Source organism: Trichomycterus rosablanca, chromosome 10, assembly GCF_030014385.1.
Source record: "Trichomycterus rosablanca isolate fTriRos1 chromosome 10, fTriRos1.hap1, whole genome shotgun sequence".
NCBI lineage: Eukaryota > Metazoa > Chordata > Actinopteri > Siluriformes > Trichomycteridae > Trichomycterus > Trichomycterus rosablanca.
In genome coordinates, this window is record NC_085997.1 from 25,281,216 (window position 1) to 25,306,356 (window position 25,141).

At 39.2% G+C, this 25,141-nt stretch overlaps 1 protein-coding gene across 1 annotated transcript; it reads left to right on the forward strand.

The window, feature by feature from the left end:
• Window positions 1–4,696: 4,696 nt before the first annotated feature.
• fscn2b (fascin actin-bundling protein 2b, retinal) lies at window positions 4,697–24,202 on the forward strand. The gene is made up of 5 exons (XM_063003722.1): window positions 4,697–5,516; window positions 21,868–22,024; window positions 22,199–22,320; window positions 22,831–22,998; window positions 23,997–24,202. The coding sequence occupies exons 1-5, from the start codon at window positions 4,697–4,699 to the stop codon at window positions 24,200–24,202; spliced, it is 1,473 nt and encodes a 490-aa protein (XP_062859792.1).
• The last annotated feature ends 939 nt before the right edge of the window (window positions 24,203–25,141 follow it).

Genomic DNA, 25,141 nt, shown 5'->3' on the forward strand with positions numbered 1-25,141 from the left:
GTGTCGGGGTCAGCAGAAGGAGGGTGAGGAAAAATTGAGGATGGGGTGAGGAAAGGGCAAGTGGGAGGAAGGGAAAAAAGAGTGATTGGTAGATGGTGGTGGGACAAGAGCACAGGTGAAGGAGGATGCAAGCGACAGGAAAATGAAACAGATGATGAAGAGATGGAATAATGGACAGATAGATGTAGAGACATAGTGTAAAAGAGGTCCATGAGTTTGAGAAGAGTGGGTTGCTCCCAACAGTGCAGAGGAAGCACAGCATAGTGCTTAATAGGGTAGAGAGGGCTGGAGGCTGTTAACTCTAAAATGTTCATTTTAAACCACTTTTTTCTCTATCTTTATTCCATTCACTTCAACTCTCTCTCTCTCACCCTCTATCTCTGTGAATATCTCTCTCTATAACAGTCACACTCCCTTCCTGGGCCGCGTGGTAATGATAGCTATTTGAGTGTCATCAGAGGAGCAGGGTAATGGGCTCTAAAGCACCATTTCAGAGTGAACCTGGCAGGGCTGGCCTCCCAAAAACATCTGCTCGCCTATCAAGAGCCACCGCTGTTGCAGCCACATCACATACATAAACATCACAACACATGACCACTCTGCCCCATGCTGGATCAGATCAGGTCTAGGTAATGGCCCATGGCAATGCACTTGGTGAAGAACATCAACAAATAGAGCAATGCTGATAACAATTCAGTTTTTTTTAATACGACTGTGAGAATTTCGGTGGCTTAAGTGGGTTTATTTTTATGAAACGTTGATTAGCTAGCATATCAGTCTACCTTTTAGTCATCTGGTGTTAAATTAGATCAACACTGATATCAAATATGCTACAAAATAAGCAGGCTTTATTTTACAAAATATATTTGTATATTACAATTATAAAAAATTTTTCTAAGCTTTAGGATCAATAGAACAGAGATGTAACAATTTTTTTTCTGTAATATTAACACTGGGTTGTAATTTATTCATTTATTTATTCATTCACTTGTCTTGCTCGACTTGATCCTCCACCCAGAACTCGAGGAAGACAAGCATCAAGTCTCTTCTCTGTACTTGCACCCAACTGGTGAAACAAGCTTCCCCTGTCTGTCCAAACATCTGAGCCACTTGCTGTCTTTAAAAGACGATTAAAACCCATCTCTTTACTAAGCACTTAAGCTGACGTGTACTTACTAACACTCTTATTTATTTCTTGCATAAAAAACATTTGGTTCAAACAGGGTTTTTAGCAGATTTGTATTTTTGGACTGTTGTCTACTACTACAAAAACTAAAACACTTAAAATAGGTGACATACCAGCACAACAGGTCAGGTTGTTGTTGTCTAGGGTTTTGGGGACCTTGCCAGTAGGTAAATTGCCTTTTTGTGTATTAATTTGGCAGTTAATTTTTATCTGAAATACAATTAAGATGAGCAATAGAGGGTTTACAGTTTTGCTCAAAAGCCAGTGATTACCCCAGATGTTAACATTGCTAAACATTTTTTTTAAATACTACAAATTACAACAGAAGAACAAGTATTACAAAACACAGCTATAATTTTTAGACAGTCTAGACAGTGTGATGCTTGTTGTGAGTTTATTACTTGGATAAACAAGCTTTTCTTATAAAGTAAGTCAGGTTGTAGTTTAACACAGTATGTTACACAGTCTACACAGTATGTTAGAATATATGTGTAAGCCTTAATGAGTCTTTGCCTTCTACATGTTCTACATGTGTAAAAACAGTATGACGGAATTTTAAATCCTTAAATTTATGAGACAGACTAAAGTCAGATTTTGTCATGTACATAAAAACCTTGCATGTTTTACTTAAAACAGCTAAAGATTTAATTCTGTGCTAAAATTACAAAATGTAAACCAATGGAGAGCTTTTTCCTTTATGCTCGTTTCTACTTCTACAGCTCTACTGTCCTCTACTGGTTTAGTTTAGTGCATGCCTCAGGTTTGTCTGAACACGTTACGTGTAAGAACAATATAATATACTAAATGTATTATAAAAATTACATATAACATTGTTTACCTGCGGCACGGTGGCTCAGTGGGTAGCACCTGGGTTCGATCCCCAGACGGGACGGTCTGTGCGGAGTTTGCGTGTCTGCGTGGGTTTCCTGCGGGAGCTCCGGTTTCCTCCCACAGTCTAAAAACATGCAGCCAGGTTAATTGGAGACACTGAATTGCCCTATAAGTGAATGGGTGTGTGTGTGTGTGTGTGTGTGTGTGTGTGTGTGTGTGTGTGTGTGTGTGTGTGTGTGTGTGTGCGATGGACTGGCGTCCTGTCCAGGGTGTTACTGTGTGCCTTGTGCCCATTGAAAAGCACCGTAATTGGATAAGCGGACAAGAAAATGAATGAATGAATGAATTGTTCATCTAAAAGGTTTTTCTTTAATATTTGGCTGTTAAAGTCACCAAATCAGTTTCATGTTTTAAACTGTTTAGATAGAGTAATAGTTTATAAAATAAGCACAAATGCTTATATAAAACAGTACAAATTACCTGATACATTTTTTCTAAAATTACCATATAAGCTTTAACCTTCTCCTTCAGCCCCGGATTCCTGTGGGCAGACAGAACATTTTACTGGATGGATAAAGATAAAGGGTCAGCTAGTACCACAAATACTATCTTACGTGTAATGGGGATGTGTTTAGAATTGAATGATAGCAGAAAATCAGAAATCTAAGTAAACAGAGACAGAATATTTATAGATACATGTAAGCATTGTTTATGAAGTTCTAATGAAGAAGATCTAGTGAGAAGAAGAAGAACTATTGTCCATGTACACTAAGTTAATTGTCTTAATCTCACTCTGAAAACTTTAGAAACAGCTAAGATAAGTAAGCTAACCTATATATATATATCTGTCTGAGGGATCTGTACTGTTTTACAAATGAAAATAATTCTGTAGGGGACTGTATAAGGATAAAGATAATCTAGGGCAGATGGAATGCCTTTATTATCCACATATACATATACACAAGTACAGTACAATGAAGTCGCATATCCCAGCTTCTTTGGAAGTTGGGGTTATTGTACGGCACTCCTGGAGCTGAGAAGTTTAAGGGCCTTGCTCAATGACAGTGGCTGCATGGCAGAGCTGGGATTCAAATCCACAATCTTCTAGATGGTAATCCACAGCTCTACTCTCTAGGCTACCACTGTCCTCAAAAACCATTTTATGTGGTTAATTATTAATTATATCTAAATCCTTGTCGGAGTACTTGGAAAGTTTAGGTTATAAAAAGAAAAAAAATCATTTTTGACACGTAAAAGAGGAAGAAAACTGTGCTGGTTTGTGAAGTGTCTATGGTGTGATTATATTTGAAGTCAGGATTGCTTTGAATGACACTGAAACACACTAAACAAGTTTATGTACTACCTACTTTGTACTTTCAGAAAGCCAGTGTGATATGTGTAGATTGTGCAGGCTTAGTAATATACCTAGTCAGTGTAGAAGAGAGGAGGGAGTGAGGGGCTGTTAGTGGATTAGCATGAGCTAATAATCTGGTAGGGTAGTTAAAAGAAGATTATAGAGCCTTTGGAATATACAATTCTAAATAGTATGTTGTAGATTTTAACTGGGTGTACAATAAAAACAGCATTATACCAGTAACCAAGCAAGTGATATAATATGCATTCAAGATTTGTTACCCATAACGGTAAAAGTTTAACAAACAAAGTTTAACAAAAATGAACATGCACAATTACAGACCAACATTAACCAAATAGCCTGAAACAAGAGAACATATGCAACCCTATGCCAAGTGTGTCCTGGGAAACTGATCACCTAATCAGGCCACCAGGGATGGCTCTGGTTACCCAGCTTTCTGTCCAATCACCATCAGCAAAGAGTGGAAGACTAAGTAGCAGAGTAAAACACAGGAACCACAGAAGGGATGGATTACAGAGCCTCAAAAGTGTCTGTGGAATAAGAATAGCCAGGAAGAGAAGATGGACAAAAAGACATACAAGTAACCATAGAGAGAGGGAAAAGAACAAAGGATTGCATGCATTACCGGTGAATGGAGTGGTGACATAATTTGTGTGGAGTAATGGGCAGAATTGGCTGGTCATATTCATGAGGCAAAGGAAATGTTGACATTCACCAAAGATCTGTCCAAGATTTTGGAGTTTCCTTCCAAACATTACTTTTAATCTGCAGACCAGCTGAAAAACTAACGTATATAAAAGAAAGTGTCTGCCTAAAGGTAAGAAGTTAATCAAATGGACAAAAAAGAAAGGAAAGTTGGGGTCACACTGCTGCATGTCCTCTGTGTCTTTTCAAGAGATCAGTATTTTGGAAATCCCACCAGTGGTGGTTGGCAACACAAACCAGTATGATAATGCTGGTAGTGTGAATTGAGAAACAGAGTAAGAGAGAGGAGGAGAAAGCGAGTAGGAGAGGACAGAAGGAGAATAAACCATTGGGATCAAGGTGACGTCAGCGGCTCACTGGATTGAGGTATTGAGTCCTGCTGATTTTAATCTGAGCTGATTAGGAAACAGAAAAAACACAGCCTTACCAAGCTCTCTGGGGAAAGAAACAACAACAGTCTTTTTTTTAAAGAGGAGAGGCCAAGGACATCAGGAACACAAAAAGAAGACTAAAATAGCCAAGGACCAAACTAAGGAAAGGACAGATATCTATCAAAAAGAAAGGTACAAACAGACAATTTACTTAAATTGAAGGTCATAATGCCTATAAATGGAAATAAACCCCTCAAACTTCAGTTTGGGCTAATTAATTATGAGAACCGCTACCTGACAGCAGAAGCTTTTGGGTTCAAATTGAATGCTTCAGCTCCAAGTCTCAAGAAGAAACAGATCTGGACTCTCGAGCAAGATGAAAATGACAGCCAAGTGGTGTACCTGCTCAGCCACCTAGGCCGCTATCTTTCATCAGACAAAGATGGCAAGGTGGGTTGCGAGGCAGAGACACGAGAAAAGGATTGCAAGTTTATTATTGTGGCACAGTCAGATGGTCGTTGGGCTCTGCAGTCTGAGCCACACTTGCGCTTCTTTGGCGGGTCTAAAGACCACCTGTCCTGCTTTGCTCAGACCATCGGTGAGGCTGAGCTCTGGACTATGCATCTGGCTCTTCACCCACAAGCAAACTTATTAAGTGTAGCCCGCAAGCGTTATGCACATTTGTCCCTTCCTGATGGTGAAATAGCTGTGGACAGCAACATTCCTTGGGGTGTGGATGCTCTTCTAACCTTAGTTTATGTTGATGGCAAGTACTGCTTAAAGACCAGTGACAGTCGTTTCTTAAGTAATGATGGAAAGCTGCTGTTTGAAAATGGACGTGGAACAGTATACACACTGGAACTGAAATCAGGCAAATTAGCCTTTAAAGACTGTGAAGGAAAGTACTTGAGCCCAATGGGCCCGACAGGCACTCTCCGTTCAGGACGTTGCTCCAAACCAGGAAAAGATGAGTTATTTGACCTGGAGGAAAGCCATCCACAGGTGGTGTTTCAGGCTGCCAATAACAGATTTGTCTCAATTCGACAAGGTAAGTATTACTGCCTTCACTCTAATCTTTCCCAGAATGAAGACACATGTTAAATATTAGATACACTGATAGAGCCTCTAGTAACAAGGTTAAATATGCCTAGTGTGTACAAAGCAACATGAAATCAGGTTTAAAATATAAGTTGAAATTAGGCCACTCTGGTGGCGCAGCAGTCTCATGCACTAGAACCGTGCCACTGAGCTCTTAAGCTATTTAGGTTTTGAATCCCAGTCAGTGCTATTGACCTGGCTGAGCGCCCACAAAGGTTGAGCCTGATGGGAAGGAAATAGGTCAAATTCATTCAACTGCTGCATCTGTTTCCTGGTGCTCTGGAATTATCATAAGCTGAATATTTCTAATGACCGTCCTAATGAATCAAAATGAGTCAGTCAAGACCTAACCAAGCGGTTTTCAAAGTGGGAGGTGCAAAGCTATTGCGGGAAGGAAGGGGGGAGGCAAATGAATGAGGCATGTTTAAACAGTGCTAGCATAAGGTGGATAAGATGGACAAGTTTGTGAGAGAATTCATGATACATACTGCATGTTAGTTGTAATAACTTCTCTGTAAAGGTGATTTGTTACTTCATTTTGTTTTGTACAAAGTGGAGTTTGGAAGCAAAAGATTAATAAGTGGAGTGGGGAGGGTGGCTTGAAAATATTATTATCTACAAGTGGGGACACTGCAGAAAAAGTTTGGGAACCACTGACATAACAGATTTTTTTACACTTTGCAAAATTGACATATTCCAAAATTACTGTTTTATTATTATTACCAATTAATCTTTAAATAATTGTTTGCTACAAATGTTGTTTCTGCATCTTTTTATTTAGATATTTTAAAATATGGCAAAGCCTTTAAGATAGCTAATAATACCCAGTGTGTGTAGTCAGATTAAATTGTGCAAGGAGAAATATCTCAGCTATTCTAGAATCCATATAAAATGCAACACTCATTTTGGGGAAGTGGGGTTTGCTTTGGAACTCTTTGTCACCTGTTTCCAGCAGCTTTGTCTTGATCATATGGCTAAGCATCTCAGGTTAAAACAGCACATTTTAGTTTTATATATATATATATTTGGTAGAAAGATCAAGAGTGAATGTATAAAATAGTAGGAGTACAGAAGTCACTGTGACTGATTCAAAGTTAGAATTAGCATACCATCCACTGTTCAAAAAAGCTTCCACTTACATATTTTAGTCACAACAACGGCTAACCGTTGTAATAAATCAATTATATATAAGAAATTATATGCTTCCAACTTTGCAGCAACAGTTTAGGGAAGACCAGTCCTGACCTTAGCCCTACAGAATAGCTTCGGAATAAACTGGAACATCAATTGAGGCTTTCTTGACCAACGTTAGCCATGCTGTTTTGATTGAATGGGCACAGACTTTCACAGACATACTTCTCAAAAGAGTGGCTGTTGTTATAGCTGAAAAGATGACATAAGAGGTCACTCTATCATTCGTTTTTGAAATGGGATCTCCAACAAGCTCATGGTTAGGTGTCCAGATTTTTTTGGCCATATAGTGTACCTTGTGCCCAGTTTTTACAGGTGGAGCCAGACTCACCTCAGCCTCAGGAAGATGTAGTACATCTTGAGATGAATAAATTAATTTATTTTGGCTGAGAATCAAATTAATACACTACCAATAATGTCATATAATAGTGTCAGAACTACATAGTGTGTACATGTGGTTTGGGACACATTTGTTCTATGTCTGTTTAAGCAGGCCAGCTAGCAGACTTATCAGGGATGTAATTTATCCTACACTCACTGTTCCTGGGACAGACTCTGGAATACTGCAACCAAGCACATAATGCGCTGGTTAATGAAAATGATAGATGAATCTGTCTTACTTTACAATGTTTTATTGTTCACAATTTTTAAAACTGTACACAGTAACCATACCTTACAAAAAAAACAACATTCAATATACACCGATCAGCCATAACATTAAAACCACCTCTTTGTTTCTACACTCACTGTCCATTTTATCAGCTCCACTTACCATATAGAAGCACTTTGTAGTTCTACAATTACTGATTGTAGTCCATCTGTTTCTCTGCATGCTTTGTTAGCCCCCTTTCATGCTGTTCTTCAATGGTCAGGACTCTCCTAGGACCATTACAGAGTAGGTATTATTTAGGTGGTGGATGATTCTCAGCACTGCAGTGACACTGACATGGTGGTGGTGTGTTTGTGTGTGTTGTGCTGGTATGAGTGGATCAGACACAGCAGCACTGCTGGAGTTTTTAAATACTGTGTCCCCTCACTGTCCACTCTATTAGACACTCCTACCTAGTTGGTCCACCTTGTAGATGTAAAGTCAGAGACGATCGCTCATCTATTGCTGCTGTTTGAGTTGGTCATCTTCTAGACCTTCATCAGTGGTCACAGGACGCTGCCCATGGGGCGCTGTTGGCTGGATATATTTGGTTGGTGGACTATTCTCAGTTATTACACACACAATTACACACATCTTTTGTAACCAGTTTTAACCCGTATTTGGACTCAAGTATCAAATTTTGTATCAATAAACCACCTAACACATAAAACCTTTCCTACAGATTCACTGTGACCATGGCAAAAAAATGAAAAAAGAAAGAAAAAGCTGACATCAAAAATCTTTATTTGTTACTAGGTAACATATCAATGCCTACGCCAAATATGCCATGTATGTTTTTTGTTTATTTCAGCATTCATATTTTAATGGCACAGACAAACAAATAAATCCAGAGAAACACTAAATGTTCTTAGCAAGCGTTATCTAAAGAAATACAGCACTATTAGTAAAAGGCAAATGTTGCAGTTTTATGCACTGTAAGAATTTTTTAAAGCTTATGCACAAACGGCCCTGCACACAACCATGACCTCAGCAATATACCATTCTGCATCTGTCTCCTCATCTGGGAGGTGCTTTATTATTCAGCCAGCTGCTGCTGTTATATATATTCGCTGGCTAAGTAAACTAATAGTGAACACAATGCATGTTTTTGTTTTTCATTATAACCAGGCACCCAGGTTGAGTTGCTGCAGTAGTGTTATGTGGGCCTTTAAATGTACCATGATGTTCCTCGTAAGCACTTTGAGCCACCTGCAATATAAAAGCTGATTGGCTCTTTATATGCACCATGGCAAGGAGAAGCACATTTAACGCATGTACCCAAATACACTTATACTGTACATTTACACTGTAAATAACCATAGAGAAATATTTCCATCTTCTTTTTTACCAGCAGGAAGTGAATGTTAATGGATGCACATTAAAAGATAGCCAGTACATGTAGGCGCACACAGATGCAGACACACACACATACAGACACCCAACAGTGGTAAGATACAATAAATAATTGATTGGACAGGGTCATTTCAATGATGGTGGAGTCAGCTTTCAGAAACGCAAGCCTTTCGCTGTTTTTTCTTTATCTAGGATCCTTGCAATGAAAAAAGACACTTCAGGAAGGCAAATCAGAAAATCCTCCGGGAAAGCTGGTCATCTAGGTCGCTGGGCAAAATCCCAATGGAGAAAAAACACAAGAGGGAATGTAAAAGTGTACTTTAAAGAAAAGCCTAGGTTAGGTAAAAATACAGTAAGCGAACACAAATGTATTTTACTCTAGAAATTGAAACTAATTTATATTTTTTCTTTTTATCTGTACAAGATGCCAGACCAGTCACTGATGTGTTACCTGTAAAAAGACAGACTAACACTTTTGCTTAAGACCCAAGCTAGATGAATATTTATGAACTGTAACAGAAAAAACATCTCTAAACTTGCTAGTTAAAACTACAGTGGACCCTTGACTTACGAATGTAATTGGTTCCAAAGGGCTGTTCTTAAGTCAAAATGTTCGTTAGTTAAACCTATTTTTCCCATAAGAAATCATGTAAATAGAATTAATCCATGCCAGACCTCCCAAACCACCCACTTACCTAACCTTTCTAATGTCTTAAATGGTCTTTTTTGTTATAAATACAAGTATATTTGCCCTTAAATCTTAAATTATAGTACAGTATGTGTGCTGTACCATACACCATAATACATTGTATCTACCAGAAACAACAATAACTCTTATATTTCTCTATTATTTCCTTCTTTATTTCAATAGCGTTGTATTGTGTAGATGTAATTTCACGAAAGAATAACTTTCTTCTTCTCTCTTACTTAATGTCCCTTCTGTCTGATACACAGTGACATCTACTGGCAGGAGTAATTATACAACAACAAAAAACTGCGCTTTCTCTGCACCTTCTCTGGGGACATTTTACTAATGAATTTAACAAAATATAAAGAAAACACCGGAAAAACACTGTCTGCTGTCCGAATGTTTGCTCACTGTATATATACAGTGTATCACAAAAGTGAGTACACCCCTCACATTTCTGCAGATATTTAAGTATATCTTTTCATGGGACAACACTGACAAAATGACACTTTGACACAATGAAAAGTAGTCTGTGTGCAGCTTATATAACAGTGTAAATTTATTCTTCCCTCAAAATAACTCAATATACAGCCATTAATGTCTAAACCACCGGCAACAAAAGTGAGTACACCCCTAAGAGACTACACCCCTAAATGTCCAAATTGAGCACTGCTTGTCATTTTCCCTCCAAAATGTCATGTGATTTGTTAGTGTTACTAGGTCTCAGGTGTGCATAGGGAGCAGGTGTGTTGAATTTAGTAGTACAGCTCTCACACTCTCTCATACTGGTCACTGAAAGTTCCAACATGACACCTCATGGCAAAGAACTCTCTGATGATCTTAAAAGACGAATTGTTGCGCTACATGAAGATGGCCAAGGCTACAAGAAGATTGCCAACACCCTGAAACTGAGCTGCAGCACAGTGGCCAAGATCATCCAGCGTTTTAAAAGAGCAGGGTCCACTCAGAACAGACCTCGCGTTGGTCGTCTAAAGAAGCCGAGTGCACGTGCTCAGCGTCACATCCAACTGCTGTCTTTGAAAGATAGACGCAGGAGTGCTGTCAGCATTGCTGCAGAGATTGAAAAGGTGGGGGGTCAGCCTGTCAGTGCTCAGACCATACGCCGCACACTACATCAAATTGGTCTGCATGGCTGTCACCCCAGAAGGAAGCCTCTTCTGAAGTCTCTACACAAGAAAGCCCGCAAACAGTTTGCTGAACACATGTCAACAAAGGACATGGATTACTGGAACCATGTCCTATGGTCTGATGAGACCAAGATTAATTTGTTTGGTTCAGATGGTCTCAAGCATGTGTGGCGGCAATCAGGTGAGGAGTACAAAGATAAGTGTGTCATGCCTACAGTCAAGCATGGTGGTGGGAATGCCATGGTCTGGGGCTGCATGAGTGCAGCAGGTGTTGGGGAGTTACATTTCATTGAGGGACACATGAACTCCAATATGTACTGTGAAATACTGAAGCAGAGCATGATCCCCTCCCTCCGGAAACTGGGTCGCAGGGCAGTGTTCCAGCATGATAATGACCCCAAACACACCTCTAAGACGACCACTGCTTTATTGAAGAGGCTGAGGGTAAAGGTGATGGACTGGCCAAGCATGTCTCCAGACCTAAACCCAATAGAACATCTTTGGGGCATCCTCAAGCGGAAGGTGGAGGAGCTCAAAGTCTCGAATATCCGCCAGCTCCGTGATGTCGTCATGGAGGAGTGGAAAAGCATTCCAGTGGCAACCTGTGAAGCTCTGGTAAACTCCATGCCCAGGAGAGTTAAGGCAGTTCTGGGAAATAATGGTGGCCACACAAAATATTGACACTTCAGGAACTTTCACTAAGGGGTGTACTCACTTTTGTTGCCGGTGGTTTGAAAAGATATACTTAAATATCTGCAGAAATGTGAGGGGTGTACTCACTTTTGTGATACACTGTATATATATATATATATATATATATACAGTATATTTATATATATATATATATACAGTATATATATATATATATATATATATATAGTGAGAGAGAGAGAGAGAGAGAGAGAGAGAGTCAGAGAGAGAGACGGTCGGAGTCAACTTGTTCGTGTTTCACAAATTTCGGTTCTGCTACATTTTTCGTACTGGCCCCTCAACGCACTTTTGTTGCTTTGGTTCAGTTTTGATTCAAATCTGGGGTCTGTGTGTTGTAAACAGGCCTATGTAAGCAAGTTTAAATCCTTAAAATTGAACCAAAGCGACATTCATTAATTTCTTTTTACTGTTTTTGGTTGGTGTTGCTGTGGTTCTGGCACCAGACACTAGGCACAAGGCAGAAATACACAAAGGAAAATGCACCAGTCCATTGCAGACTAACACACACTCCCACATTTATTAATGCACTTAAGCCTGAAGCAATTTAGAGCAGTCCATCTACCTTTTGCATGTGTTCTAGAAAGTCTGAATGATCCCAGAACAAAACATACATGGTCATCCAGAGAAAATGCAAAACTCCTCCTGGACAGTGGCCAATGGTGAGGTTCAAAACCAAATCAGAAACATGTGTTATGAGTTTTAGTTTGGTCATTCCTCTTCAAATAAATATGACCCTGGTCTCTCATGACTAATACAACTGTCTAGTGGCATTGCAAAGATGGCTTCTGAATTCTCTGTTCTGCAATTCATAATAAACATGCAAAATAATCACCTAATTAATGCATCCATCAAACACTCACTCAATCAATCACTTTCTTAACCACTTATCCAGTTAGGGTTGCTGGGTGCTGCAGTCACAGGCACACAGTAACACCCTGTACAGGACACCAGTCCATCGCAGGGCAGACACACACACACAAACACACACACTTACACTTATTCACCTATAGGGCAATTCAGTGTCTCGAATTAACCTGACTGTATGTTTTTGGACTGTGGGAGGAAACCGGAGCCCCTGGAGGAAACCCATGCAGACACGAGGAGAACATGCAAACTCTGCACAGAAAGGACCCCACCCCACCTGGGGATCGAACCCAGGACCTTCTTGCTGTGAGGCGACAGTGCTACCCACCGAGCCACCGTGCCGCCCATCCATCAAACAGTGGATAAATATTTAACGGTTTTGTTTATGGACAATCAGTTCTAAAAATCAGTTCACGAAATGCAATGCTGTATTATTGACAATAACTACACATTCTCTGTTGTGAAAAATGAGGCAGAGATGCATACCCAAAGTTTAAATGTTTTGGTAGTGGGGGGAAAATAGAGTGAAAGATTGGTGCACAGCAGATGGAATAGTTGTAGCTAATGGGAAAGAAGCGTCTCTCTCCATCTACTGCATATTCATCCCATGCAAAAAGCAATTAAGCAAAGTAATTCTGCTAATGGATGCAGCAGTTCATTTCTCCCAGAGAGTCTCTGCATGATGAAGGAAGGCCGAGATGACTTCCGACAAGTCCTCCAATCAGTGCTGCAGGTCTGGGCTTCATTAAACCCTAGGAGTCTCACTCTAGGATGCAATACAAACTTAGATGATCCCGTAATCAATAATGAGAAGTGACATTAGGTGACTGTTTTCAGAACAATTTCTCCTAGCATTTGGCTTTGGTGAGGTATTTTATTGGAATCTTACTGTTTTGTATTGAAATTGGCAAATCACAGACCTACATTAGAGTGAAGTGAGAATAATTAAATGACAGTTATAGGTTATCTCATAAACTAGCAAATAAAGCATACATTAATTTTCAGGTCTCTTTTTAAACTGCATGACCAAAAGTTTGTGGACACCTGACATCACATGCAAAACCATAGGCATTTATATGGCTTTGTTCCCTCCTTTGCTGCTATAATATCCTATTGCACTATGTTATCCAACAACCATGGTATGTGAACCAAAGTTGAAAGCATAAACGCTCCAAAAATGCTTTCTCTATGCTTTAGAGTCCAGCAATGGTGTGTTACACCACATTAGCCACTGTTTGGTAGTGAATGTGATGATCTTACACCTGTACATTGCCACTCAACCACTGAAGTTAATTCCAAAACACTTCTATGTAATGCAACCAAAGACAGATTATATTTTATTTATGCATTTTCTCCCAATTTTTAGCGTAGTCAATTTGTCTTTGGCTGCTGGGGGAACCCTGATTTGCAGTGGAGGTGGGTATATTGCTGCTCACGCCTTCTTTGACCCGCACACAGCCCTTAGCGGAACCCATTTTTCACTTATGCACTCTGCACAGGTGCCTCTCTATCTGCCAACAAGGGTCCTTACACAGTGTTTGAAGACCCCACCCACATAGTCCGGTCATCCCGCCCAGCCGACTGGTGGCAACGCCGAGTTTCGAACCGAGGAGTTCAGAATCTCGGCACTGGTGTGCTAGTGGAATATCCCGCTGTGCCACCTGGGCGCCATATTATGCTAGCTTTTGAATATACAGTGTATCACAAAAGTGAGTACACCCCTCACATTTCTGCAAATATTTCATTATATCTTTTCATGGGACGACACTATAGACATGAAACTTGGATATAACTTAGAGTAGTCAGTGTACAGCTTGTATAGCAGTGTAGATTTACTGTCTTCTGAAAATAACTCAACACACAGCCATTAATGTCTAAATGGCTGGCAACATAAGTGAGTACACCCCACAGTGAACATGTCCAAATTGTGCCCAAATGTGTCGTTGTCCCTCCCTGGTGTCATGTGTCAAGGTCCCAGGTGTAAATGGGGAGCAGGGCTGTTAAATTTGGTGTTTTGGGTACAATTCTCTCATACTGGCCACTGGATATTCAACATGGCACCTCATGGCAAATAACTCTCTGAGGATGTGAGAAATAGAATTGTTGCTCTCCACAAAGATGGCCTGGGCTATAAGAAGATTGCTAACACCCTGAAACTGAGCTACAGCATGGTGGCCATGGTCATACAGCGGTTTTCCAGGACAGGTTCCACTCGGAACAGGCTTCGCCAGGGTCGACCAAAGAAGTTGAGTCCACGTGTTCGGCGTCATATCCAGAGGTTGGCTTTAAAAAATAGACACATGAGTGCTGCCAGCATTGCTGCAGAGGTTGAAGACGTGGGAGGTCAGCCTGTCAGTGCTCAGACCATACGCCGCACACTGCATCAACTCGGTCTGCATGGTCGTCATCCCAGAAGGAAGCTGACGCACAAGAAAGCCAGCAAACAGTTTGCTGAAGACAAGCAGTCCAAGAACATGGATTACTGGAATGCCCTGTGGTCTGACGAGACCAAGATAAACTTGTTTGGCTCAGATGGTGTCCAGCATGTGTGTCGGCGCCCTGGTGAGAAGTACCAAGACAACTGTATCTTGCCTACAGTCAAGCATGGTGGTGGTAGCATCATGGTCTTGGGCTGCATGAGTGTTGCTGGCACTGGGGAGCTGCAGTTCATCGAGGGAAACATGAATTCCAACATGTACTGTGACATCCTGAAACAGAGCATGATCCCCTCCCTTCCAAAACTGGGCCTCATGGCAGTTTTCCAACAGGATAACGACCCCAAACACAACCTCCAAGATGACAACTGCCTTGCTGAGGAAGCTGAAGGTAAAGGTGATGGACTAAACCCAATTGAGCACCTGTGGCGCATCCTCAAGTGGAAGGTGGAGGAGCTCAAGGTGTCTAACATCCACCAGCTCCGTGATGTCATCATGGAGGAGTGGAAGAGGATTCCAGTAGCAACCTGTGCAGCTCTGGTGAATTCCATGCCCAGGAGGGTTAAGGCAGTGCTGGATAATAATGGTGGTCACACAAAATATTGACACTTTGGGCACAATTTGGACATGTTCACTGTGGGGTGTACTCACTTATGTTGCCAGCTATTTAGACATTAATGGCTGTGTGTTGAGTTATTTTCAGAAGACAGTAAATCTACACTGCTATACAAGTTGTACACTGACTACTCTAGCTTACATCCAAGTTTTATTTCTATAGTGTTGTCCCATGAAAATATATAATAAAATATTTGCAGAAATGTGAGGGGTGTACTCACTTTTGTGATACACTGTATATAAACTGTACAACTTTACAGCTTTACAACTGAGCAGCTATTGCTCCCAGCGAATTCAACATTCCTGGTAAATCTGCAGATGACCTGGGCACAAATTTCATTGGTTGGAAACATGAAATCAAAAGTACTGTGTTGAAGTCACTGAGCTTTTTGTAGATTGTATAGCAGTACACTTATTTTTTGTGTTTGATGAGTGTAGCTAAAACAGAACAATTTACTAGCTGGATATTATTTTTTAGCATGTGTCCTTGGTACTCCCTTTGAGTATTTATGCTGACAAACATAAAGAAGAGGCAAAGTAGTTTATTTCCTAAGTAGAAATATAAAGAACGATCCCACAGAACCATAAGGGTTTCTTACCTTACAAAAATTTAATTATTTTTTATTATTTATCTCTAAAAGCCTTGCAATCAGCCAAAAAAAATACAAGTAAATCACACTAATTCAGAGAGTGGATTTTGCTCAATTGCTTACCCAGTTTGGGTATATAATTGAACAAACTCTCTTATGTGCAGGCATCATTTGACTCAATGTAATCAAAATGTCTGATCTTAAAATAGTGATCTACTTGCCCCAGTTTTGCACAGGGTGCTTTGACAGTCTCTGTATCTATGGGTACTGTTACATTCCACAGAAAAAGGGTTAGTAAATTGAGAGGGAGTATACTGTGATAGGCCTGCAATCATTCTGAAGCGTGTAGGATTGAGCACTGTGGTCATCACATTGTGAAAGAAAACTGATGAAACGAGTAGATAAGAAAAGAGTCCAGTCACAGCTGCTTCTCTGTTTCTATCTGATGTATAAACGTAAAGCAGAATCAGACATGAAATTGTAAAATAAAGTGTAACAGGACAGAGATGAAAGGCTGCATTGAAAAAGGAAACTGCAGCTTTTCACTCTGTTACTATTATATACTGGCTTGAGATCAAGACACCTGTGTTGCCTCTCTGTCTGCATGTCCTTGTGATGGCAAAAGTTGTAAAATATTTTTTCTCGAATAGTTTAAATTATAACGTATAGATAGGTGGCTCATTAAAAACAACATAAAGCATTGTAAGACCAACCCCATTACCATAATTCCAATTAGAATGACTTTATATTAATGTATTCCACACATGCCATGATACACTAGTACAGGGGTGCACAACATACGGCCCGTGGGCCAGATCCGGCCTGGCAAAACTCTTGATCCGGCCCGCCAAATGAAGTGCTGATGCATTTTTAAATAAATGATGCTGTCACTTTAAATTCACCGGGTAATTCCATGAAATTGCGACTGAAAAGCAAATTATGTAAATACAAGTTACTTCAGCTGTACCATGTGTTTGTCCAAACCAAGTACGAGTAAAAAAAAGAAAAGTGGATCTCGAGCATATGAAATTTAACCCTGAATGGACATACAAATATTTTTTTTTATTAAACGGGCCATGGCGTTTTCTCATGTCTGCTGTGCTTGCGACCACATTAATCAGTTGGTGTCCGAAAGACGCTGCAGTATCTCCCACTGACCCATGTCTGGATTACTGACCGGGCCAGTGGGGCCAGCGCCCAGGGGCCCTTGAGGTCAGGGGGCCCCGGGGGGGCCCTGGCCCAAAACATTTTGCGATGCCTATCAACATTTATGATACAATATATTTTTATTTCCGAGGGCCCTCCATTTTAAGGATCCTCTGACTATTAGGGACTTTGACCCCAGGGCCTCTTGGGGGCCCTAGCAATGCTTTTGGGGGCCCTAGCCATGCTTTTGGGCCCCTTATGAAAATGGATGAGGCGTTGTGGCACTGCTCTGACTTCGACTTCTGGCTATTACTGGTCCTAGGAAAGAGGGGGGCATATTTTCAACTCTTTGCCCAGGGGCCCAGACTATCCTTAATCCGTCCTTGCACTGACCAACACATTTCTTCTAAGTACCTGATTTTATGTAACTGTATTTAGGGCTGTGCGATTTTCACGATTAATTCTGTTAGTTAGAATGAACGTTTTCACATGATGTTAGAAATGTGACAATCGCGATTGTTTACATACTTTATATTTTAATTAAAATACCAACATGTTACGAGGCAGAAACTGAGGAGACGCTCGCGGAATATAATTCAGGGAAAGTTTAATATCAAATGGGCAAAAACAGTGTACAAAACCCTGCAGAGTCCAAAACCAGAGGATAAACAGACAGGCAGCAAACGGAAGACAACAAGGATCATACACGGTAATGGTTAGATTCAGAAATAAGGACACAAACACGATCGCAAAAACTTCACAACGAGACTAAAACAGAAGAGTTTAAATAAGATGCGCATGGAACTGAACACAGCTGAACTGAATCAAAACTCCGGAGACGGTGAGCGCGATCAGGATTGGCTGACCTGGGACATGTGATAGTCACGTGAGCGTCCGGGGGCGCATGGGAGTTGTAGTCCATATAGTTAGAAGCAGACCGTGCCCCCTCCATCCACCCCCCAGAGTCACAAGAGGACAAAATCAAAGCTGAGCTGAGTGCTTACTCAATGTCCCCCAGTGTAGATACTGATACAGACTCATTTATATGGTGGAAACAGTAAACAGGCTCGTGTTCCTTTTAAAAAACATGTAAAGAACTTTTTGTGGTTTTGCACTTTTCTTATGCTGCACATTATTTAAAGTGAGTTGTTTGTGAGTTTTTTATATAAAGAATATAGCTAATTAAGATTTCGATTTTGTTTAAATTATTGTTAATTATTATTATATTGTTATTGTTATAAAGTTTGAGTTCCTTGAAAGGATAGGTGGTGCTGTTACTATTTTTGCACTTCTGCAGTCTTTTAAATACAAAATTTTCAATTGCATTATACAAAAAAAAAAATTCAAATCGTGAATCGATAATACATTTGAAAATAATCGAGATTTTTTTTTTTTCCCAATATCACCCAGCCTGAACTGTATTACAAATTCACGTGGACAGGTCTGTAAAAATGAAATTTGTGGCCCTCTGGTTTAGGTGTTTATGTGAAATCGGCCCTTGGTAAAAAGAAGTTGTGCACCCCTGCACTAGTACATCAGTCTTTGTGACTCATCTCCAGCCTTAGTGCACCTATAATAACCCATTTTTTAAAGATTTCCATGGTCAACTGAGTCTGCTTAGCATTTACATACAGTACATTCCACAGAGCATGATGTTAATTGCATAATTCGATCATGCAGTACACTTGACTGGGTACATCTGCACTCGTATTTCACTATTCTTTTAATTAGTTTTTCTCTATAACGTGTTGCCTGACTTTATATTACTAGGTGAAAAAAAGCATAGACTTAAAACTACAAATTGTGAAAACGCATTGTATGGGTGAGCGGTGTCTGCAAGTTGTGCTGATAGTGTTGGTTTCTGTCCCAGCATGTCTCAGAAACCCTGCTGTGTCCCATCAAAACAGAGGCATCGCTTCAGTCTTCCTTTTTTTCTTTTCTTGTCTGATTAGGGACCTGGGCAGCAGGGTTGAAGGATTGTATGTGTGCCACTCAAAGCTGCTTATTGAGCCCCACTATGCGGCTTAAAATTTTTCCACAGGCATGGCATTAGAGCACAGAAGGAGAGCGTGAGAGGGATAAAAGAGGGGGTGGAGTGATGGAGTGGAGGAGGTAAGGGGTAAAGTTCAGAATCTGAGCTGTTAAAGGATTAAGCAAATAATCAAGGGATATTTCTGTCTTCTTTGGGACCGACTGCAATCTGTCTGGAACACTTTGACCACTTTGTTTTTCAATAGATGAAGGAGGAAAGACATGTGCAAGCCTGGCAATAGGCATTTTTTTGTGTAAATGTATGTAAAAAGGTCAGAGTAAAAAAGGCACCCTGAAATTGCCATAACATGTATTAAAGTAATTTTGTACTGACTTGTACTTTAGATTAAAAGTTCGTTAGTTTAATTCTTTACCTATTAAAATTCTTTCCAATGTGTCATTGTCCTCTTAAGGCTTCACATGTTAGTGCTTTAAATTAAATGTTTGCCTTTTAAATGAACCATGTTTGCCTTTTAAATGAAAATCCACCAGTGTTATTATACAAAGTTCTGGGAAGTAGCATATGTAACAATGCAGCCCAAACCATCCTAATACTATTAGCACTCAGTTGATTTAATGAGATTGCTAATGGGCTGAGTGTAACAAATAGTTTGTGAAAGGATTGTGTAAATGAGGATCCATGGGTGGTTTCAATATATACTGCCTATCAAAAGTTGTGGAAAACTGTGTTTCTGTAATGGAAGTCAGCAGGGGGCACAAGTTACAGAATCATGCCCCCCTGCTATGTCATTTATGGCCAGCAAAGGGCTTAACCTGCAGTTACCTGCGCCTCTGAAAGCATTCATTTACTCAAGGTGAGGGGATGTGTATTTAATCATGGTTTCTTCCTCACAGTGTTGGTGGCCCATCTGTTGGCACATGTTCTTTATCTCTGAAACCGTGATGCTGGGCTCAATCTGGTCTGGTTTTCCACCTAAGCAGATGCCAGCACTATCTTTTCCTGGAAAGTCAGACAGTCGTGGCACTTTTCAGTCATCATGGCCCTTTTCAAAGCGATGCATGCTGGGCACGTACTGCTCAGTTTATTGCTGTCTCAGGACTGTTCTAGGTTTCCTCTTTTTAGTCCTTTGTGAGAACTTGGTTGGCACAGGAGCTTAAGGCAGCTTGCCATACTGTGACAGCCAGTTTTCATTTCATTCTGCTCTATCCCTTTTCTGTCAACTAATCCAGTGCAGATGTTCTGTGCCTTTCACATGTTATTTTGTTTCTGGGTTTTTTTACCATTTTATTTATTTTTATTGTCCTGTCCTGTTTGTGGCCTTATAGCCACAGTATTGTTGTTTTAGATTAAGTGTTCTGCATATCTGGTTTGCTTTCAATTCTTGCAGGTGCAGGGCTACAATTGGCATCTTAGTGCCGAGGCGTAACCCACCCCTTTACAGTTACAAAATATTTTTAAATATACAGTATATATGCTTTGACTTTTTAACTCAAAGAAACTGATCAATTCCTAAAAGCTCACAGGACTTATTAATCGATCCAAAAATTTATTTTTTTCATGTTTTATAAATATATTTAGGTCTTGCTGACTTCACATATCTCAACTACATCAAGTATGTGAGTCTAGGGTAACAGAGGAGTTCAAATCCAGAATAATGTTCAATGTTTTGAAATGCACAAAATGTTAATCAATCACATACACTAACTGGGCACTTTATTAGGTTCACCTATCTGGTACATACATCTGGTACAGGATTGGTCATTACTAAGTAAATCATCATTTGTAACAGGTAAGGCTAAAATAATTGGGTATAAAATAAGGATCCAACATAGGCTTAGTTGTTGCATGCAAGCCAAGATGGGTCATGGCTCAACACGTTGTGTTCACTCCAAGAAAAGCTTTTTTTAATGCAATTGCAATTAATGTAGGCCATTCACCATCTGTTGCAGATCTTTAATGACCTATTAACTGACCTTTGAACCCCAGGCAGCATTGCATGGCAATTCACCACATGACTGAGAAATTTAGCCACAGGCTCTGGAGTACTTTAGAAAACTTGCTCGCTGTCCACAGATGCATAAACAAACACAACCTAAAAGTTTATTATGCAAACTGAAGGCCACACATCAATTCTATAAAGACATGCCACAGAATTATCTAGGCAGTAAAAATGTGTGCTGTGGTCAGATGAGTCCATGTTCCAGCTTGTTTTTTTGGAAAATAGATGTCAAGTTCTTCGAGCCAAAACAAAGTACCACTGACACAGAGCCATATATTTAGATTTTTAGAGAGACACATGTTGCCATGAAGGTTACGTCTTAAATTTTTAGCAAGACAATGGTAGATCTCATTCTGCATGTGCAATAATAGCATGGCTTGATAGACATAGAGTTAAGTGCTTGTCAGGTCTGCCTGTAGTCCAGATCTCTCTTTTATTTATATTTTATAGCTCATGGTTTGGCAAACATTTTACTTGCATAACTGCAACAATTCCCAGTAATTAAAATGTGTAACATGGTAAACATGACTATGATAATATTTTTGTTAAGTGTGTGTTGCAACTAGCAAAAACTGTTCATTGTATGCTTTATAGTCAAGCAACAAGTTTAACATCATCTTAAACAAAACTAAGTGTTGGCTGAAGTGGGGTTTAGGCATACTAGCATTGGACTTTAGAAAAGTAGAACATATATTTATATTTCAAAAATACAATCAGGTTGGTCAGTAAAAACATTAGTTTTCTTTTTACTTTGTCAGTTAAATAAGGTTTTAATAGAATGAACAAATCACATATTTTGTATTAATTGCATTTTATGAAGTGTCCAAACATTTCTGGAACATTACTTTTTTACTAGTAAAGTATGTCTCAGTCTATGTGTAAGGTGTTTCTCCCATATTCTGTGTTCTTCCCACCTCAGGGGTGTGTATCTCAGCAAATCAGGATGATGAAACAGACATGGAGACATTTCAAATGGAGATTGATAAAGAAAGCAAAAAATGCAAATTCAGGACAAATGAAGGAAACTACTGGACACTTGTAGCTCATGGAGGCATCCAGTCTACAGCCAAAGAAGTGTGAGTGTTCCTGTTGACGTTTTGAAATGCTCAAGTGTTGTTTTTGTAAACCTTATATGGCTTTAATATTATTAGTTGGGAATATTGGTACTTGACAGTTATGCTGTAATAATGTCTTTTTTTCAGAATTGCCTGATAAATACAAAAAAAATAACTTTTTTCCACCGTATGCAGGAGTGCCAACACCATGTTTGATATTGTGTGGCTTGGACGACGAGTGGCGCTACGAGCTAGCAATGGAAAATATATTTGCATCAAGAAGAATGGCCAGCTTGCTGCAGTCAGTGACTCAATAGGTAAGTTGTGGTGTAAGTTGTGGAACAAACTGTAAAGGATAAAAAAAAGATCCCCTAAATCCCACTACTAACATTCATCTTTATCTCATTTACCTTATAATGGTAAATCTTGTAAGTTAGGTTTTCACATGATTACCCTTGATTACTGTTTGAACACTAAATTCCTATACTATGTTCCCCCCTGTTTTTAGTGGTTTGGCATGTTTTTACTGCCAAGAGTGCAATGGAGAGTAATTACAATATGTACGACTTTCCTTATTTACACTGAAAATAGTTATTTGAATTTGCTCATGTTTTCTCTTAACATGTCCATCTACAAAATAAAGGAAATATCTTATAATGAAAACCATAACATATCAGTGTCCAAATAATCAGAAACTCTGACACAACGTTTCAAGTGTTTTAATGATGTATACATATATATTTTTCTGAAACCATCATTTTTCCTTTATTTATTTCTGATGGTGTATAGCATTTATTCCTGAATAAGTGTATAATTTTATTTTTTAGGTGAGGATGAGCAGTTGATATTAAAGCTGATCAACAGACCCATAATAATCCTGAGGGGTGAGAATGGATATGTATGTCACCACAAGAACTCCAATACAATGGATGCAAACCGCTCAGTTTATGACATCTTCACCTTGCAGTTCAGTGATGGGTCGTACCATATTAAAGGTGATGGTTTAAAAAAGATTATTAAATTTTATCTGTAATTACTTAGTCATTTCATGAAGCTTGTATCAGGCTTATTAGCACATAACCACATATATTTCAGTTAACTTTAATCAGTTTGCAGAGTTTGCAGTATCAAGGGGGCCTTCTTGATGCAGATATATTTTCCTTGGTTCGAAACTCGGCATTGCCACCGGTCGACTGGACGCCATCTAACGGCATAATTGGCAGTACCTGCAGCAGACACGTTTCCGCTAGGGCATGATGACCGGATAATGTGGATGGGGTCTTCAAATGCTGTGTTATGACCCTGATTGGCAGATAGAGAGGTGCCTGTGCAGAATGCATGGGTAAAAAAGGGTTCCGCAAAGGGCTGCACGTGGGTCGGAGGAGGCGTGAGCAGCAATATACCCACCTCAACTGCAATTAGGGATCCCCCAGCAATGGAAGACAAATTGACTAATTGGGAGAAAATGGATAAATACAATAGAAAAAAAGACATTATGTACAGTGTAGTAGTGGGTCAGTAACACATTATTAGTAATTTTTAGAGGCATTTAGGAGTCTCTCTACCACAGAGCGACAAACGTGCTTATTAAAAACCAGAAAATCTGTTTTGGCTCAAATAACTTCAGCTGTAATAAATAAATCACACAAGTGCAATAAAGTTAGTGGGTGAGATTTCAGGATGATCTAATAATTTCAAATTTGGATGTTACTGGCATAAAGTTGAAATCTTTAAGATTAATGTAAAATTTAAGGTAAAACATCGTGCTTAATGTAGAATGACCTTTGTACTAAATAAAAATATGAATTTTGTGCCATGATGTCCAAATCATTAACATAATCAAAATCAGTTAAACAGGACAAGTTAACCTTTTTATTTTTTAAAAATCTTGTTTTTTAAGTTTGAGAAACTTTCTGAGAACTGTGCTTTGTCTAGCAGTCTAGAAACTGTTTTCAGTTGTTTGTTTTCTCTGATAAATGTGATTTTCATGCAGGTGCAGGGGAAAAGTACTGGTATGTATCCAGCACTGGTTTGGTGTGTTCTGATGGAGATACACCAGAGGACTTTTGCATTGAGTTCTTAGAACACGGCCGCATAGCAATAAGAGGCAAAAATGACAAGTATCTGCGAGGAGACCAGGGAGGCACACTGAAATGTGATGCAGGATCTGCAGACAGCTCATCTCTCTGGGAATATTGACATCTAGTGGACATTTTTCAAACTGTTTTTATTTCTGCTTCCACATACAGTACATGAAGTATTTTTGCAGCTACAGTGAAAGGCATGGTGTGTTTGGAACAGTGTTATTGCATACATATTTGTCATACTGAATTATTTTAGTTTATTAAACAAACCATGATGTAACACAAGGAAAACATGAGTAAAACACAACATTGTGTAAAACCCAACATCCATATTACCATTAGGAGAAAGCTATCAGTTAGTCAATCCTAATTACCATTACTAATTAATAATATCCAGTTGTCAATTAGCTGATGTCAATGTTCATGACTCCATCATAGAAAGGATGTCAGGCAAAATAGTATTTGGGGTAAGCTAATTAGAAGAAATAAAATTATTAACAAAAACAAACATTAGTGGTGATCTTACATTTGGAAAATGTACTTTAATTATTCCCAAACTTTTAAGATAATGTTCTAAGAGTTAAAAATTGAGTCAAAACTGGAAAAGACAAATGCAGTGTTTCAAAATAAGAACATGATGCAAACAGTTAAACATGGCAGAAGTTGTGGGATTAGGGAAGTGTTTTGCTGTCAAGACCAGAGTGACTTGATTTTTAAGAGATAAATTCCCCTTTATCAAAAAACTCAGAGAAGCAGGTAAGGGTCATCTGTCTGTGATATAAAGCTAAGGCATAATTATGTTACGCAGTAATATAAAACTATAACCAAATTTTTAAGCAAGTTTAAAAGGCTTTTTGCCTTTTTTCATTTTTAATCCTATTTAATTTTAATACTATTGAACTTGAAAATAAATGATAGTTTAAATACTTTACAATAACTTTTCTAAAAAAAACCTTATGGACAGAAGTATTTGCAATCTAATAATAAACACAAATTTAATTGAGAATTTCTAGCAATGTAAAGTACCCTAAAGAACTATGGAATTCCAGGCCTT